Source organism: Dromaius novaehollandiae, chromosome 26 (genome assembly GCF_036370855.1).
Source record: "Dromaius novaehollandiae isolate bDroNov1 chromosome 26, bDroNov1.hap1, whole genome shotgun sequence".
Classification (NCBI taxonomy): Eukaryota; Metazoa; Chordata; class Aves; order Casuariiformes; family Dromaiidae; genus Dromaius; species Dromaius novaehollandiae.
In genome coordinates this window covers 6,451,543-6,468,940 of record NC_088123.1, presented here as the reverse complement: position 1 = coordinate 6,468,940, position 17,398 = coordinate 6,451,543, and the positions used below count along the sequence as shown (strand labels likewise).

At 67.7% G+C, this 17,398-nt stretch overlaps 2 protein-coding genes across 9 annotated transcripts in view; one reads left to right on the top strand and one right to left on the bottom strand.

Moving 5' to 3' along the window:
• The window catches only part of PEBP4 (phosphatidylethanolamine binding protein 4), a 49,415-nt gene extending 44,377 nt beyond the window's left edge, over positions 1 to 5,038 (bottom strand). The window contains exons 1-2 of one of the 5 annotated variants that reach the window (XM_064497778.1): positions 4,858 to 5,036; positions 4,549 to 4,763 (exon numbers count right to left, since the gene is read on the bottom strand). In XM_064497778.1, coding sequence (XP_064353848.1) covers positions 4,549 to 4,740 — 192 coding nt within the window. In that variant the 5' untranslated portion in view covers positions 4,741 to 4,763; positions 4,858 to 5,036. Of the gene's footprint in view, positions 1 to 109; positions 1,604 to 4,194; positions 4,355 to 4,548 lie in introns of those variants that run through there. The other 4 variants (XM_064497783.1, XM_064497779.1, XM_064497780.1 and 1 more) reach the window with 4 other exon arrangements.
• Positions 5,039 to 5,138: 100 nt separating this feature from the next.
• On the top strand, positions 5,139 to 16,522 carry RHOBTB2 (Rho related BTB domain containing 2). Of its 4 annotated transcripts, XM_026122300.2 has the most exons (11): positions 5,139 to 5,277; positions 6,989 to 7,066; positions 11,328 to 11,529; positions 11,850 to 11,953; positions 12,068 to 12,253; positions 12,494 to 13,518; positions 14,553 to 14,671; positions 14,752 to 14,902; positions 15,166 to 15,254; positions 15,357 to 15,462; positions 15,544 to 16,522. In XM_026122300.2, exons 2-11 carry the CDS (start codon positions 7,008 to 7,010, stop codon positions 15,792 to 15,794), a joined length of 2,292 nt encoding a protein of 763 aa, XP_025978085.2. In that variant the 5' UTR covers positions 5,139 to 5,277; positions 6,989 to 7,007; the 3' UTR covers positions 15,795 to 16,522. The 4 variants fall into 4 exon arrangements, with proteins under 4 accessions (XP_025978085.2, XP_064353841.1, XP_025978084.2 ...); XM_064497771.1 differs by lacking the exon at positions 6,989 to 7,066 and having other exon boundaries at positions 5,172 to 5,277; XM_026122299.2 differs by lacking the exons at positions 5,139 to 5,277; positions 6,989 to 7,066 and adding an exon at positions 7,341 to 7,612.
• The last annotated feature ends 876 nt before the right edge of the window (positions 16,523 to 17,398 follow it).

Here is a 17,398-nt window from a genome sequence, read left to right as displayed (position 1 = left end):
AGATTAACCAGTCCCATTTAAAATCCACCATAGGGTTTCTCCCTGACTTCACCCAGCAGCAAATCCTTCTGTTATACAAAGCTATTTATTCCATGGAATATAAATTTACCTCCATTAAATTATTAAGTAACCTCAGTGCTCACAAGAGGTTAATTGCTTGCAGGTGGAGAGGAAAGTGCTGGTGTGCTTGAATTTCTCCAGCCCTGTGACACAGGAAGCCCAGCACAGTGGGTTTTTTTTCCTTCCAGTTTGTTTTATGCTGCAGGGAAGTTGCGTATCTCACCACAAAAGTTCATTAGAAACTTTATCCCCGGCTTGCTGCAGAGAAGAGGAAGACTATTGTTTTGTTCCTGTGTTCATGAGCACGAAGGCTTTCTGCACTGCACAACAGGCAAAGGCGTTTCTGGGCAATAACATGCTCCTACCAGCTGCACAGGTCCCCAGAAGGTTAGTACAGCCCAAGCATTGCAGACAGACCTGAGCTCCTCTCCACGTCCTACATCAGTTTTGCCCAATTTGGGCTCTTCTCCGCCTCAGTTTCCCCACATAGGTCACTGTTAACACTTGTCTCGTCCCAGAGGGTCTTGCAAGCTGCAAAGCACCCAAGAAGCCCCCATGAATTCCTCCAGTCCCATCCTGCCTAACGACGGAGGAAAGCGTCTGTGCTATCGATCCCCGTCGGCGCAACCGCAGGGAGCAGAGGACTTGGCAGAGCTGCGGCCGGGGGAGCTCCCGCAGCCCCGTGCTGCAGGAAGCCCGGCTTTCTGACGGCTTTTCCATGGCAACCAGCAGAGGCAACAGAAAACCACATCCTCCCTCCTGGCCACACTGCTACACCTCCAGCAAAACCTCCCCACGTGACTCCAAGCTCTCCCGCTCGCCGGTTATTCATGCCTTTCCCTCCTTACACCACTCAGTTTCTCTTCCAGCTTCATGTGCCGTTCAGCAGGGACCACAAAGTCATCTTCATCCTGCCCGAGCCAACCCACAGGACAAGAGCACGTCAAATTCGAAATATTTGGCCATAAATCCACACCAGCTGCAAGGCCAGCACTCCTCGGGCAGTTTTAAGGCTCTGGGAAGAGTCAGGCAGACGAAGGAGGCACAACCGCTCCGCTTGGCTCGGGAGCCGCCCGGCTTTCCTGGACGGATCCGTCCACTGCCACGCGAGGTCCAGGGGTTATCGCAGAGCTGGGTTGTCGCCGCCGTGAGAGCCACTACAGAAACCAGAAGTAGCCCTTAGCCAAGGGCTGGAGTTCGGCGTTTGCAAGTGGGGACTTTGAGGCATGTTATCGATTTTGGTGCTCTTGCTGCCCCGTTGATAAGGAGTCTTCTCCTTCCGTGAGTCATGAAGAGACGCACATTAAAGAGCACTTCCAGCTACAGAGCAGGAGTGTTTGATAGTGCCAGAAAGCATCTCGAACAGAAAGGAGGTCATGCAGTCCCCATGCAGAGGCAGCATGAGCCCTTTCATGTTTCACTGCAAGGAGATGAGGCTGAACCTGCTCGGGGGGAGCAGATTATGCTGCCAGCTCCAACGCGAGTGCAGGGAGTTCATTAGCTGAACCTATATTTGGGTCTTTGCAACATTTATCAGCTGCTTAGGCAAAACACAGAGCAATCTGCTCACTCACACCCCCAAAAAACCGCAAGCACCCCCTGAACAGACCCCTCCGAGGCTGGACCCCCTCTGCAGAAAGCCCTGGGGGCATCGGCCGCCGGGGGCAGCTCCCGCGGAGCAGATCCGCAGTGGGAGCAGGCAGCCGGCCCCGGAGATTAGCAGAGAGGATTTCTGTTTTCCCTTTTTTAAACCAGCCAAAGCCTGAAGCCTGAACTCTCGCTGCCGCCTGCCCCACTTTCCAGCAGGCAGCTGGGCTGGTCTCGCTGGATTAAGTGCCACCACAGTCACGAACAGCAGCAGAGTCCCAGGGGCCGCGGGGAAGGTACAGCCAGAGCTGCTAAAGGGGTTTTTGAGCCACGGCACCCGTCTTCTCCTCTGCCCCCTCCCCACTGCCCCCTAAACCCGCTGCCGGAGCAAACAGAGCCAGAGTCGTTATAAGACAGCGCAGGGGACAGATGATGCTTTCAGCCCTTTGAAGTTGCTACGGCTTTGCCAGCCTTTGGGAAGGCTCCTGCCTCCGAGCCCAGCAGGATTTGAGCTCCAGGTGCCAGCGAGCAAAGGCAGCGCCCAGCTGCCGGAGGCAGGGAGGGGAGGCAATATCGGCAGCCGGCTCAGGGAGCTCCAGCACATCACGTCCGGGAGGCTTCGGCTCCGCAGGGGCCCCGTGCAGCTGGCCGAGCCCCGGACGGGGCTGCTCACTTCATCACGGAGCAGCAGTGATGCTCAGGCTGTTGCAGCCTCACTGGCTCCTTGGGTGACGCAGTGCAGACAAGCACCAGCCTGCAGCCCTGGGTGCTGCTTCGCAGCAGCGAGGCCGCCGTGCACGGCCCCTTTGCCAGGCCCTTCTCCCATCGCCAGGCATCACGCGTGGCAGCGCAGGAGCAACGCTCAGGATTTGCCAGGCAGTACACACAAAGCTGGGTGCAGACCCCGATGCCGGCAGCAGCCCACAGAGCCGCCCCTGCGCTGCAGCACGCAGCGAGTGCTCCTGCGAGCCTGCTCCCCTTGCACAGCTGCAGCACGGCTCGGTAGCACGGCAGAAGCAGGGAGCGAGTTTCACCCCAGGCAGCACTTCATGCAGCCCCGAGCCCAAGCTCCTGCTGCAGCAGCACCTGCCTTCGCACGTGCCGAGCCGGCCGCTGCGCTGCGGTTTTGCACGCAAGCAGCACCGCCGCCAACCCCGCAAACTCCTCTCCCAGAGCCGGCCGGCACGCTTTGGGGAGGGTCTCACAACCGCTCCGGCACACGGGGCAGGTCCCGGCGCGAGGCTTACGGGAGGCGACCTCGGAGTCGGGAAGGGCTCGGAGCCGGTCGCCCCGCGCGCCGGGTCCCCCGCAGCCGTCACGCAAAGGCGGCCGCCGGACCCCCAGCCGCGGCAGGCACCTTGTGACTGCTCCCGCCGGAGCCGCGGCGCTTGCCGGGGAAGGGCTTCTATTTTGGGAATAATGCTTTCATTTGACCTATATTAAGAGCATTCGCTTTGCAGTCACAAGGCAGGCGCAGCGCAGTGCAGGAGCCTCGCTCCCGCAGGGAAAGGCGCTCGGCATCGCTCTTCGGAGCCGTGCAAAGGCCCCGGCCGCTGCCTCCGAAACAACCGCGGCTCTGAAATGGTGGAGAAGGGGGTACAAGATTACAGCCCTCTAGTGACTGCTGACGGAGGAAAGGAGCAGCACGCACACCCCTTTCCAGCCCCTGCCATCTCCCCAGGCAGGGCTGGCTGCCACCGTGGGAAAGCCCCGGGGCTGCCAGGTGACGAGGAGGAGCTGGGGGATGAGGAAGGTCACATCCTCTGCGCTGACTCAGGCGAGGCCAAGCCCAGCCCCATACTGGGGCTTGGGGGCTGCTCCGCTTTCCCGCTCCGGTCCCCGCCGCAGCCCCCCGCTCCCCCACCAGCAAGCACAGGGACCGAGCTGGAATTCAGGCCGGCTGAGCGGGGACATCTATAAATAGCACCATTTCAGATTCAGCCCACATGTGGCTCTTCCCTTCAGCCCTCGGCTTGTTTTCCACCTCCTTCCTGGATCCGTTCAGCCCAGGACAGAGGGACACGTGGGCTGCGCCTGGCGTTGGGCTGCACGTGGGGCAGGGGGAGGCAAGCGGGACAGGCTGGCCCAAACCCCCAGTGTAGCTGCACTTACACCAGACTAACCATGGCATCACTTACCAAAGCATCTAAACTGGTTTAACCCTTCCTCAGATGGGTCTAACTGGCCAGCAGCAGGGGCCCTGCAGGGTTAGCGAGCTCTTTGCAAGCCCCACCATGGGCTGAGCCCGGACCCCTGCGCCCAGGGTCTGCAGTTACCCCGTGGCACGGACACGGCACACGGCTCACGGAGCCCAGCGCTTCGCAGCTTGCCAGTGCTCCCCTTCCCACGTCGCTCCACGGGGCCGAGCAAACCCCGCTGCCTCCCGTGGGAACATGCCGCACATGCCTAAGCGCCGGCATGCCGCACGCACCGGCGCCTGGGGCACAGCAGCAGCCCAATTAGGAGGTGAGGCAACACCCGCGCTAGCAGAACATCCCATGCATGTGATGGGCAGCACGTGCCCGCCTGTACCTGCAAAATCAATACCTGCTCACAGCGCTTCTCCACGCGAGGAGCTCCATCCCCTCCAGCAGGGCAGCCCAAATGGTGCCAATCCATCCCAGGCCCCTGCAGCTGCCTCCCATCTCCTTTTAATCCCACGGCCGCCTGCTCCTCGTTAGCCCATGGGCACCCTCCTTTCCCACTGACTCACCCGCCGGCCCTCTGAGTCATCTCCTCTCCTTTCCCAAGTCCCCTGGTCATCCCCGGCCGCGGTTCCCACGGACTCAGCGCCGGCCCTCGGTCCTCGGTCCTCGGTCCTCCTCCTCCTCCTCCTCCTCCTCCTCCTCCTCCTCCCCTTCCCCACCACCGGCTCCCCCCTCCCTCCCTCCGTGGCCTCACCTGGCAGCTGAGCCGGCGGCATCCCGAGCAGCAGGAGCAGCCCTGGAGCGGCAGGAGCAGCCCTCGGAGGGGGCTGCAGGCCTCCAGCCTGCCGCCGGGCTTTGCAGGGGGCCGCGGCCAAGCCCAGAGGCTGCGGTGAGAGCCGCTCGTTCTGCAGCGAAGGATCTCCTCACTTCTCCTCCCGGGCGGCATCTCCTGCTGCGTTTCCTTCCGCGCTGTAGGAGAAACAGCATTTATTTGCACAATTTACATCTTATCAAATGGCTTCAACGTATACTTTCACACTTCCATCCGACTCTCCATGTTCGCCTTCTCCAGCTGTAAAATGGGAATTATTTAGGAACGTTCAAAGAGCTACTGATCAAACGAGTCCAGGCGAGGCGGCACTGCTGCGGAGGGGCGGTTTTGTGCCCCCGTCCGCGTGCTGGCCCCGGTGGGCCGGGCGGCGGGGGCGTGAGCCACCGGCCTCCATCGCTCCGAGTGGAAAATTCCTTTCCGCTGAGCCCGGATTGTGGTTCAACAGGTTTTAGTCCCGGCCCCTTTACTTGTGTCAGTGCAAAAACTCATCCCTAGGGCATTTGTTTAGATCACATGGGCAAGCGTATAAAAATGGATCCTACCTGTCCAGGCCAGTTGCCACCCGGAGCCAGCGCGAGCGCCCGCCGCCGGGGCCCGGCACGCCGGAGAGCCGCGGGAAGCGCAGCCCGGGGGCTCGAGCCCCCCGCCCAGGTAACCCCTCGTGCAGACCCCCGGGACCTATTTGCCCCCCCCCGGGCCCTATCTGCCCCCCGGCCCCGCTCTGCACTGCCGAGGGCCACGGGAACCGGAGGTGCTGGGGGGAAACGACCCCGATGCCCGGAGAAGCGCTGGGCTTTCCGCAGGGGATGGAGCCAGCGAGTGCGTCTAGGAAACCCAGGTGCCGCCCACGGTTTCTGCGGCTTTTTGGGGATGTTTTTGGCGGTTGCTTGGGCGCAGCGCTGCACGGCTTTGGGGCGTCCGGCTTCCCACCGGGAGCCAGACTCGGCTGCAAGCCGGGCCCTGGGAAGCCGCAGGGACGGGGTTTGCAGGGAGGCTCGGGGGCCCCGGGAGAGCTCCCCGGCGGCGGTGCTCCCTAGCTGGCGCGGCGTCCCCCCGCCCGTGCTCTCCATCCCTACTGGAGACAGTTGCTTGGAAACAGCTTCTTGCTTCCTCGAGTTGCGGTTATTTTTTGAGCGCGGCGCCGTGCCGGCTCCAGGGCCGCCCCGAGGCTCGCCAGCGTCCAGGCCGGCTAGCCGGGCTCCGGCAGCCCCGCGGAGCCAGGAGCAGGGGGAGACGGCGAAGCCGCGGGACGTGCTGCTCTCAGGGGGACTGTCCCCAGATAGCGGCTTTTCAGGGTTTCTCGCGAGGCTTCTAGGGCTCGTGAGGCCGCGAGTCCTGCCTGCACCAAACGCTGCGGTAAATCCCTCGTGTCCCAGCTGCGGGATCCAGCCATCCCGGACACGGGGCCCGAGGCCTAGAGTTTTGCCCTGAGCGGGTCGGCGGGTGCAGGAGGTCGGTCTGGGCTGCTCCAGACGCTCGCTGGCCCCCGGCCGGGGCGCCCGGGGGGGGACACGGCTCCTTCTGGGTTTTAATATTAATAAGCTGGCGGACGAGCCCGAGGCTGCGCGGCGGTGGCGGTGGCAGGGAGCTGTCGCGGGGCTGTATCAGGTGGCGGCATCGCAGCCCTGGGGACGGGGTCGGCGGGCACCGCAGGAGCCCCCGGCCCAGGGACCCCCCCGCCAGCCTCCCCTCCCGCAGCACCGCGGGGCAGAGGAAAGGTGCAGAAAAGCTCTTTCCCCTTGGTTTGCACCTTCCCCTCTCCCCCGTGCTGACATGGGCTGAGCTCCCCCAGGACCGGGCTTTCCTGGAAAGCCGCCCGGAGCCCGGAGCGCCCGCCGGGAAGCAGAGCAGGTTTTCGGAGCCGCGAAGGCGCTGCCTTCCCGCGAGAAGCACAGCCGGGGGCTCCCGGGAAGCCCGGCCCCGTGGTGCCCGGCCCTCGGACTCTGCTCCGGCCCAACGCACGCGGGCAGGGCTGGTGCGGAGCCGGGAAGGAGGGGGAGCGGGGCGGCCTCGCCGGAGCCCGAGCCAAAGCAAACACGCCGGCGGGCTCGGTGCGCGGGCGCACGGGAGCGCAGGCCGGATCCTGGCCCCAGGGTAAGGTGCAGCGAGGCGGCACCGCGGCTGGGCCAGCACCGGTGCGGGGGGCTGCCGGGGCGCGTGGCGTCCACATGGACCCACACATCCGCTCCTGGCTTGCTCCAGGCGTCGATGGCACCGACGTGCAGCCCGGCCCCCGGCGCTCGCCCACCCGCAGGGCATCCGTGCTGCAGGCCGAGGGGATGGCGTACGGGGGGCCGGGGGCTCTGGGGGCGAACCCCAGTCTGGGGCGTCTCCCCAGAGCCTTTCCGTCCTCTCCTCCCAGGAGCCGCCGCGAGGGAGACATGGAAAGCCCAGAGAAGGGTCGCCGCGGCGTGAGGATGGCAGCCATGGCGCGCAGCCTGTAAGTACGCGGCCGGGGGGGCTCGGCGCTCGGCGGCTCCCCGGGCGCTTCCCCGGCGGGGGGGAAGCAGCAGCCGCTTTGCTCCCACCTTGCAGAGCCGCCGGTTTGATCCCCCCCGGCTCCGGCGGCACCGGGGCCGCGCGCCCTCCCTGCCGCCGCGGCTCCCGCGCACCGGCTCTGCCCTCGGTGGGGCACCGGCGCTGCAGAGGCGGCCCCGCTGCAGCTGTGCCGGCGCCGCGGCCGGGTGTTTTGCCGGAGAGCCACAGTCGTGCTTTTGTTTTGCGTGAAAGCGGGGGGGCCACGCGGGAATTCGGCCGAGCACGGAGCCGCCAGGAGCTTTTCACGCCCCAATCAAACACCCGCTACGACAGCGCAGAGAAGCCAAATGCTGCGGCCGGCGAGCGGGCGTTGCGCGCTCCCTCCCCGCCGCGAGAGCAGAGCGAAAGCGGCAGCTCGGCGGCCCCCGCTCCGGCCCTCGCAGGCCGCGGAGCCCGACGGCGCGGCCGCTCCCGCCATGGCGAGGGAGATGCCCGTGTGGCGAGTGCGGTGAGGCCGGGACGGGGCCGGGAGCACCGCGCAGGCGAGCGGGAGGCGAGCGGCGGGCGCTGACGCCGGCTGACGCCGCATTGCATCAGCGCCGGCCCCGCGGGCGGGCGGGGCGGCACCCGGTGCGGATACACGGGCCGGAGCGGGGGGCCGGGCGCGGAGCTTCGGGCCGCGGGGGCCGCGTGGGGGGGACGGGGGCTGCGAGGCGCCGCGCGGGGCGGCACGCGGAGGCAGTCCTGCAGCGCGCGGCCTGCACGCAGCAGCCCCCCCGCGACGCGGGCCGGGGGGGGCGGTGGACGGTCCCTCGCGCGGGCCCCCACCCGGGTCCCTCCTCCTGCCCCGGTGCCTGTGGCCGGGGGGCCGCGGCTGTGCAGCCCCCGGGCAGTGCGGGCCGGGGGGGGCAGCGAGCGGGAGGGTGGGGGGCCAGAGGCAGGGGACAAGGGGGCAGGACCCACGCAGGGAGGATGGGCCAGGCTGGGGGTCCCACGCAGGGGGCAGGGTGGGGGGGTCCCACGCAGGGGGATGGGGCGGGGGGGGGTCCCACGCACGGGACCAGCCTGGGGGTCCCACGCATGGGACGGGGCAGGGGGTCCCACGCAGGGGGAGGTGGGCCCGGCCCCCGCCGCACGCGGCTGCTCCCCCCCCCCCGGCCCCTGGCAGCCAATGAGCGGCGGCGGGGGGGCGGGGGCGGGGCCTCCCGCGGGCGCTTGTTTTTTGTGAATGAAAGGCGGGGCGGGCGCGGCGCGGCCCGGACTGCAGCGCGGCTCGGCTCGGCTCGGCTCGGCTCGGCTCGGCTCGGCTCGGCTCGGCTCGGCTCGGCTCCGCGCACGGCTCCGCGCTCGGCTCGGCGCAGCGCAGCGGGCCGCGGATGCGGAGCGCGGGGCCGCCGCGCCGCCGCCATGGGCCCCCCCGCCCCAGGCCCTGAGGCGCGCAGCGCAGCGCCGGGGCGCGCAGGGCCGAGCCGCGCAGCCCGCACCGTGGCCATGTCCGCAGGGGCGAGCCCGGCCCCGGCCCCGGCCCCTGGGAGCCGCCGCTTCGTCTGTGTGGGTGTAAGTACCGCGGGCGCCCGCCCGCCCGCCCGGCCTCCGCCGCTCCGCCCCCGCGCAGCCTGCCCCGGCGCAGCGCCGCCCCCGCGCAACGCGCCCCCGGCCCCGGCGGAGCCCCGCGCCCCGGCCCCTGGCTCCCGGCCTCTCGCGGTGCCCCGCGCCGCGGCCCCGGTGCTCCCCGGCCTGCTCGCGACGCTCCGCACCGCGGCCCCGGAGCTGCGCGGTCCCCTTGCCCGGCCTGGGGGCTGCGGGCACCCCCGGCCCCCTCGCGATGCCGGGCGTACCCGGGCCCCGGTGCTCCCCAAGCCCCTCGCGAGGCCCCGCAGCGCGGCCCCGGTGCTCGCCGGCCCCGTTGCAGTGCCCGGTGCCCGGCCCCGGGGCCCCGGTGCGGGCCCTGCGCTGCCGCTGCCCCCGCGCAGCATCCGCGGCCCGGCCCGGCCCCGTCTCCCCGCCGCCCCCGCTGCTGCCGGGGGAGTCCGGAGGCGCCGCGTTATTTCTGCGCCTTCCGCCGCCTCGGAGCGCTCCCCCCCCCCGGGGGTCTCCTCCCCTCGCGGGAGATGCGGGATGGAGGATTTTTAGCCTCGGAGTTGCTAGGAGACGGCTCCCGGGGTGATGGTGCAGTTGCCTTGGCAACCGGAGACTGGGCAGCCTGGAAAGAGCAATTCTGGGTTCTCCGGGGCGGCGGGGGGGCGGGGGGGGACCGGGGTGCTCGCGGTTCGGGGGCGCTGCTGGGGCAGGGGGGGCCGCGGCCGGGGCTCCCCCGCTCCCGGGGAAGGGCTCGCAGGAGGGGCCCGGAGGGCGTCCGTGGGGTCCCGCTCCAGCTCGTGCCGCCCGCCCGCTCCGCAGGAATCGGGGCCGTCCCTGGGATGGGGCCGGGGCGGGAGAAGGGGGGCAGCAGCGGAGGTGCTGGCCGAGCCTGTGCCCCCCGAGAGGTTCGGCCGCCCCGGGGCGATGCCCGGCGGAGGGCAGGCTGCACGCCGCCCCGCGCGCCGGACTTCCCCAGCGCACTTCTGCTTTATCCAGAGCCTGCATTTTGCGTCCGCTTTTTCCCCTTCTCCCTCCTCCCTCTCCTCGCTGCAGGCGCTCCGATCCTATTAGGATTTAGCTCTTAATTCCCCCGTGGCAGCGGACTTTCCACGCGGCTTCCCGTGCCGAGGCGGCCAGCTGCAGGCCGGGCTCCCCGCGCGGGGCGGACGTCCGAGGGCCCGGTGCCGTTGTCCGCTCCGCGTGCCTTCGCCCCGCCGGCTCGACGGGCGCAGCCGAGCTGGGAGCACGGCTCGCCCTAAAAATAACCGCGGCGAAGCCGTCCCGGCGAGCCCGCAGCGATGCTCCGGCCCTGCAGCGCAGAGCAGCTCCCCGGGGCGCAGCGGGAGCCGGGGGGGGCGGCAGGCTGGCCGGGCAGGCCGGGGGGGTTGAGACGGGAACGAACCTCCGAGGGCTTTTGGGGAAGGAAACAGCCCGGTCGGGCTCCCTCTTGCTGTGCCCGAGCCGGCGGAGGGTGTTGAACCCCCCCGCGCTTTGCAGTGCCCCAGCGGGCAGCAGCCCCCTGTCCGAAGGCGGGTGAGGACGGGGCTGGTGGGCCCGGCTGTGCGGAGAACCTCTGCCTTGGGACGGGCCGAGGCCTAAGCGCCGGCACCCAAAGCAGCCCAGGCTTGCGGCTTTGCCTGTCCCCAGGGCTCGTGGCCCGATCCGGCGCGACGCTGAGCCCGCTCAGGCGCCCGGTGCCCCAGCTCGCGGAGCCAGGTGTGCCCAAAGAGCTTGCGCGCGGAGGGAGGTGCTAACATTGGAAAGTCCTTGCCGCGCTGCCCGCGCCGGAGCTGCAGCCGTGGTCCCCGCGTGCGGGTCCCCGTTGCCATCGTTACTGGATATTTTCGCGCACCGAGCCTTTGCGCTGGTGGTTTATTATAGCAGCTCGAGAGGCCTGTGCTGGGAGGGGAGACGGGGGGAGCGATGTGCTGCTTTGGGAAGTTCAGAGCGGTTGGGCTGGGTTTTTATTCCTCTCCCCTTCCCACAGTCTCCTCCCTCCTCTTCCTCCTGGAAATCTCCTAGATCCCTGGCTTAATGCTGCGAGGAGTTGATTCGGGCTGCTCGGGGCTCCGGCTGGCCATGTGTCCCTGGGGCTGCGAGCAGGGAAAGGTGCCGCTGCGGAGGGGGCCGCCGCGTCCCCCCCACGGGCAGGGGCCAGGCGCCCGGCCGCAGAGGTGCCCGCGCGCCGGCGGGGGGGTCCGGGAGCTTCGCTTGAACACGCCGGGGGGGAGGAAGGGGAAGGAGGAGGAAAGCGGGGACGTCTCACATGGACAAGCATGAGCCAGGGCCGCAGGGACGGCGGAGGGAGGGGGTCGAAGCAGGCAGGGCGTGCGCCCGCGAGCGCAGGCGGAGCAGCCCGGGCTTCCACGAGGACATGAAACGTTAAAGGGAGCTTGCCTGGCGCGCGTGCCGGGAAGGGGCGGGAGCTGCGGCGTGCCCGGGGCTGGCGCTGCCGAGCTGCCGGGGCACCGCGAGCGCCCTGAGCATCCGCCCGCGGTCCCTGCGCGCGGGAAGGGCCGATCCGCCGCAGCAGCCGCGGCTGGGCTCCCGGGGCAGCTCGACCCCACGGCATCCCGCCCCGTCGCCAGCGGCCTCCCGGCTCGTGCCCGGCCGCCGCTGCTGACCCCCTTCTGCCCCCGCAGGTCCCAATTAATGGATTCTGACATGGATTATGAGAGGCCAAACGTAGAAACTATCAAGTGCGTCGTGGTCGGGGACAACGCGGTGGGCAAAACCCGGCTCATCTGTGCCCGCGCCTGCAACGCCACGTTGACCCAGTACCAGCTCCTCGCCACCCACGTGCCCACCGTCTGGGCCATCGACCAGTACCGCGTTTGCCAGGAGGTGAGGGACGCTGCGGAGCAGGGATGCTGGGGCAAAGAGGGACCGATGCTTGGCGCGGGGAAGGGTGCGGGAACGGCTCTGTTCACAAATGTCCCCTGGGGATCCCGGGGCGGTGGAGTCAGATCTTCCCTGCCCAGAACCAGGACAGAGTGCAGGACGCGCCTTCTCCTGGCCCTGCTGCCGGGAGAGTTATAAATCGCTCTCCGTGCCCAAGCCCAGCGCAAGGTGGGAGGGCAACCCGAGCCGCCTGGACGTCCCATCTCGCACAGCTGGGCCTGTGCGACCAGACTCAAGAACTGGGTGCGTTTCTGTTCCCACAGGTGCTGGAGCGCTCCCGGGATGTGGTAGATGACGTTAGCGTGTCCCTGCGGCTCTGGGACACCTTTGGAGACCACCACAAGGACCGGCGCTTTGCTTACGGGAGGTAGGGGAGGGGCAGAGCCTCACGCTGCCGGGGGAAGAGGAGGGAGGGCAGCGGAGGGGCTCTCTGGGGGACAGCCCTTGGCCAAGCTGGACCTCACCTCTTCTTTCCTCTCAGGTCGGATGTTGTGGTTTTGTGCTTCTCCATCGCGAACCCGAACTCCCTGCACCACGTGAAGACCATGTGGTACCCAGAGATCAAGCACTTCTGTCCCCGCGCTCCCGTCATCCTGGTGGGCTGCCAGCTCGACCTGCGCTACGCCGACCTGGAGGCCGTGAACCGGGCGCGGCGGCCCTTGGCCAGGTAGGGACGTGGCGCCTTGCAGGCTTGGGAAGGGAGGGATTTGGGGGGGATGTGGGCACGGCCGGGAGGAGGCAAGAAACAGCAGGGGATTTGGGGAAGGAGGGCTCTTACGATGCCTGTTGTGCCCCAGCGGTGCTGATGGCTGCTCAGTACTTTCTTCTTGCTCTGCCCTGGAAAAGGTCTCTCCGCTGCCTCATGATGAGGTCTCATCATTCACAGAGGTCTCCTCCTCTTTTTCAGGCCAATCAAGCCTAACGAGATCCTTCCCCCGGAGAAGGGGAGGGAGGTGGCCAAGGAGCTGGGGATCCCCTATTACGAGACGAGTGTGGTGGCCCAGTTTGGCATCAAGGACGTCTTTGACAATGCCATCCGTGCCGCCCTCATCTCCCGCCGGCACCTGCAGTTCTGGAAGTCCCACCTCCGCAACGTGCAGCGGCCGCTGCTGCAAGCCCCCTTCCTGCCCCCCAAGCCCCCTCCGCCCATCATCATCGTCCCAGACCCTCCTTCCAACAACGAGGAGCGCCCGGCCCACCTCCTGGAGGACCCCCTCTGCGCAGACGTCATCCTGGTGCTGCAAGAGAAGATCAAAATCTACGCACACAAGATCTACCTCTCCACCTCCTCCTCCAAGTTCTACGACCTGTTCCTCATGGACCTGGGCGAGGAGGACCAGCACAGCGTGGCGGGGCATGGCTTCGCGGGCGCCGTCACCACGGCCGCCGAGCGGATGCTGCACCAAGAGGAGAGGCACCACGCGCGGGATTTCCTCCTCCGGGCTGCCAGTTTTGACATCTGCGAGAGTGCCGAGGAGGCCGGCTCCGGCCAGCGAAAACCGTGCCTTAGAGCCTCCACCAGTGACGGGATCCTGCGGGGCAACAGGTATGAGAACGGGGAGCGTGGGCTGCGGCGGGGAAGGGATCTCTCCTCTTGGAGCCGGGCCTTCATCAGCATCCAGGAGGAGATGGCGGAAGACCCCCTGACCTACAAGTCTAAGCTCATGGTGGTGGTGAAGATGGACGCTTCCATCCAGCCAGGTCCTTTCCGGGCCGTGCTGAAGTACCTGTACACGGGGGAGCTGGACGAGAACGAGCGGGACCTCATGCACATCGCTCACATCGCGGAGCTCCTGGAGGTGTTTGACCTCAGAATGATGGTGGCCAACATCCTCAACAACGAGGCGTTCATGAACCAGGAGATCACCAAAGCCTTCCACGTCCGGAGAACCAACCGGGTGAAGGAATGCCTGGCCAAGGGGACTTTCTCCGGTACGCCTGGGCTGACGGGGAGGAACCCGAGGGGAAAGCGTTGCTCAAATGGTGGAGCTCGTGCTCCTCAAGGGAGGCATGCTGGGGTCCCGTCTCCAGCGCCGGCGTGAGCTGGGTGTCCATCCCGCACCGCGGCGTGGCCTGGGGACCTTTATCACCCCAGCACCCCGCAGTCGTTAGGCGACTCGTGTCTGCGGGAGGCAGCACATCTCAGCGTGGTCCCGGGCGACAGCGCTCGCTCCCTCCTGGCTCTCCTGGGACTTGACCCCAGAGGGTTCAGGGCTCCGAGCTCCCAGCTGCATCCGTTAGTGGGATTTTTACAGCTTTTTTTTTTTCCTATTTTTACCAGAAAGTGTGGCCGCAGTGCCCCACTCCCTAGGGCTTCCTGCTCTCCGGCCCGTTTGACGGCTCTATTTATGTGAGGCCAGAAAAGGCGACTTCATTTCCTCCTGGGGCCACATGTTTGCAGGCTTGTCTGATTTAGGAGGAGGAACGCGCTGTTTGCAGCGCTCCCCCGGCCCCGGGCTTCCGCAGAGCCCCACGGCCCCGCGCGCCCCACGGCGCGGCGCGCCAGGTCGTGCCACCACGCTCCGGGGCAGCGTCACCACGCTCCGGGGCAGCGTCCCGGCGGGACGTAGACGTCTCAGCATCCCTCTGGCTGAGTCCCCTTCGTGAGGAGGGACCTGGATGTGTCCAAGGAGAGACCTCGCGGGGCGAAACCCTGGTTTGGGGGCAGAGGGCAGCGCAGCGGGGCGGGGCGGGAGGGCCCTGGCTGCCGTCCTGCTTGTGCAGAGCTCGGGCGAGGTGTTTGCTTTGCTTCCAACGCATCACGGCACACGCTCCTTGGGAAAATCCCCCTGGAAAACGGCGTCTGCGGTGCCGACGGAGGGGGCTGGAGGAAAGCGATCTTTGGGAGAAATCCCAGAAGGTGCCCCCAGACGTGGCCCCGGCCGCTGCCGGGCGGGGGGGGGGGGGGGGGATTTGGTGGAGGGGGGGTGCCGAGCGCCCGCGAGCCGTGCCTGTGCTGTCCCCAGACGTCACCTTTGTGCTGGACGACGGTGCTATCAGTGCCCACAAGCCCCTGCTCATCTCCAGCTGCGACTGGATGGCGGCGATGTTCGGCGGTCCCTTCGTGGAGAGCTGCACCAGCGAGGTGAGGGGGGGCGCGGGGGGCCCGGCGGGGCGGCGCGGGGCCGGGTGGCCGCGGGGTGACGGCCGGTGCCCGTCTCGCAGGTGGCACTCCCTCACACCAGCAAGAGCTGCATGCGGGCCGTGCTGGAGTACCTCTACACGGGGCAGTTCAGCTCCAGCCCCGACCTCGACGACATGAAGCTCATCATCCTGGCGAACCGCCTCTGCCTGCCGCACCTGGTGGCTCTCACCGGTGAGTCGCGGCGGGGACGGGAGAGGCGGCCCAGGCCGCGGGAGGACACGCGCCCCGCGGGGACGCTGCTGGGAAGGAAGGGTCAGAAAGTGCCGAAAGGTCCTTTCCTGCCCCAAAGCACTGCCTGCCCTTGGCTGCCGCTGGCGTTGTGGCAAATGTCACACGTCCTCGGAGCCGCGGCAGGAGCCGCGCGGAGCAGGTGACCTGCAGCAGGTCCCCAGCGCCGCGCGGCAGCCTGACCCGCGTCCGTGTCTGTGCCGCAGAGCAGTACACGGTCACGGGGCTGATGGAGGCGGCGCAGATGATGGTGGACATCGACGGGGACGTGCTGGTGTTCCTGGAGCTGGCGCAGGTAGGGGGGCCTCGGGGGCACCTTGGGGAGCGCCGTGCCGTGCCGTGCCGTGCCGCGCCGTGCCGGCCTGACGCGGGGCCGCCGGGGCTCCGTTTCTTCCAGTTCCACTGCGCCTACCAGCTCGCCGACTGGTGCCTGCACCACATCTGCACCAACTACAACAACGTCTGCCGCAAGTTCCCCCGCGACATGAAGGCCATGTCGGGAGGTGAGCGCTGCCGTCCCCGCCGCGGAGGGGGGCCCGGGGGGGTCCCCTGCGCCGCCCTCACCCCTCCCTGCCTCCCCGCAGAGAACCAGGAGTACTTCGAGAAGCACCGCTGGCCGCCGGTCTGGTACCTGAAGGAGGAGGACCACTACCAGCGGGCGAGGAAGGAGCGGGAGAAGGAAGACTACCTCCACCTCAAGCGCCAGCCCAAGAGGCGGTGGCTCTTCTGGAACGCCTCCTCCTCCCCAGCTGCCTCCCCGGCCGCGGCCGCAGCCACGGCCGCCGCCGCCTCCTCCTCCTCCTCCTCCTCCTCCTCCTCCTCGGCCGTGGTTTGAAAGCCCGTCCTCGCCCTTGCTGCGGCGGCGGGCAGGCGGCCAAGGACCGTCCCCGTGCCCGGCGGAGCGGACACCAGCAGCTCCCGGGCCCGGCGGGGCCCGGACCCGGCTCCCGGCTCCCCGCTGCCGCCGCGCCGGAGGAGCGCCAGGAGAAAGTCACGTTTACAGGAGCACGACGGGGGGTTGCTTGTTTGCTTGTTTGTTTGTTTTTTTTTTGAACACGGACAGCGTGAAGAAGAAGAAGAAGAAGAAACCCTTTCTGGTTGCACTTTCAGTTCGAACCAGAAGGCGCAGGATTTGTCTCGTTTCGGCTCACCGCTTCCCCGCGCCGCCCCCCCGGACACCCCGCCGGTCCCGCTTGACTCGCTTGCGGGCGAGCGGCCGCTTTCGCTCCGCTGTCCCTGGACTAAGGCTGGAGGCCACTTTGCCGGGCGGGAGCCGAGGACCGGAGCCGGCTCCCGGCGCGCACACGGCTCCCCGGAGCGCTGGCGGATGCTGCTGCTCCCCGGCTGCCGGGGGGGCACGGAGGAGCCCTCTGCTCCCCCCTTCCACGGCCGTGCCACTTCCGCAGCAGCGGGACCCCCGAATGCAACCTCTCCAGCGGTCTTTTTTTTCTAAAAAAAGAAAACTTAAAGCAAAAAAAACAAAAAAACCCACTCTACACCGGAAAGCAAGCCCCAGGGCCCCGGCTCGGGGGCTCCATTGTAATAAAGGGTATTTTAAAAGCCCAGCGTGGTCCCTGTGTGTTTCGGAGGAAGCAGCGGCCCCGGGGAGCTCCGGGCTGCCCGTGCCCGAGCTCGGGGCAGTGCCGGCACCTCCTGGCAGCGCTCCAGGGACAGCGGAGAAGGGCGGTGAGGAACGTCCCGCTCGTTGCATGTTCCACCTGTGTCGTCGTAGGTGCACGAAACCCGTCCCGCACGGCGGGAGATGGCAGCGGAGCTGGGGACAGAGCCGCCCGCCCCACGTCGACGCCGCCGGGGCTCCGCGGGACCCCGAGCCCAGCGCAGGAGGACAGGCGGGACGTGGCCCCCGGTTACCCAGAGGAGCAGGCGAGCACGTAAAGACGTTTCTAGGCAGCCCTGCTCCCTCCCTGCCTTCCTCGTCCTCGAGCCCGGCCTTGGTAGAGCGCTTTGGAGTCCCTCGTTCCGCATGCTCCTCAGCCACAGGCATAGGGACACGGTTATAGATCTGTTCAGCTCGAGATCTCTGCTTTTGCACTTCAAAGCGTCAGCGAGCAGGTAGGACAGCGAGGCTTTCGGCTGGTTTTTCCCCGTCAAGGCCGATCCGCTGCGTTCCCCACTCTCGGCCTCGCTCCTTCGCGCGCGTTCCCGCAGGCGCAGCACCAGGGCGCTCTCGGGCAAGGCAACAAAAGCCTTCCTGCCTGTGTCGCGGGGCATGTCTGGGCTGACCGACGGGACCTCTTGCTGCTGCGCAGAGCCTAGCCTTCAGCAAGGCACTCTGCTTTCGCCGCCCCCTTTCCCGTCGGTCCTTTTCAAGGGCTCCCGGAGCCGCAGTCGGTGCGGAAAGGGAGAGCGCGAGCAGGCGGCAGAGCTCTCTCCCGGCAGGTAGGAGAAAGCCCCGTTTGTGACGTTGCTGCAGGTCTT

Bases quoted from the DNA above. Each gene is read 5' to 3' on its own strand.
- RHOBTB2 (XM_064497770.1), top strand. From the start codon at position 8,333: ATGAAAGGCGGGGCGGGCGCGGCGCGGCCCGGACTGCAGCGCGGCTCG. The intron at 15,255-15,356 runs GTAGGGGGGCCT...CGTTTCTTCCAG, and splicing joins TGTTCCTGGAGCTGGCGCAG to TTCCACTGCGCCTACCAGCT. The intron at 15,463-15,543 runs GTGAGCGCTGCC...GCCTCCCCGCAG, and splicing joins CATGAAGGCCATGTCGGGAG to AGAACCAGGAGTACTTCGAG.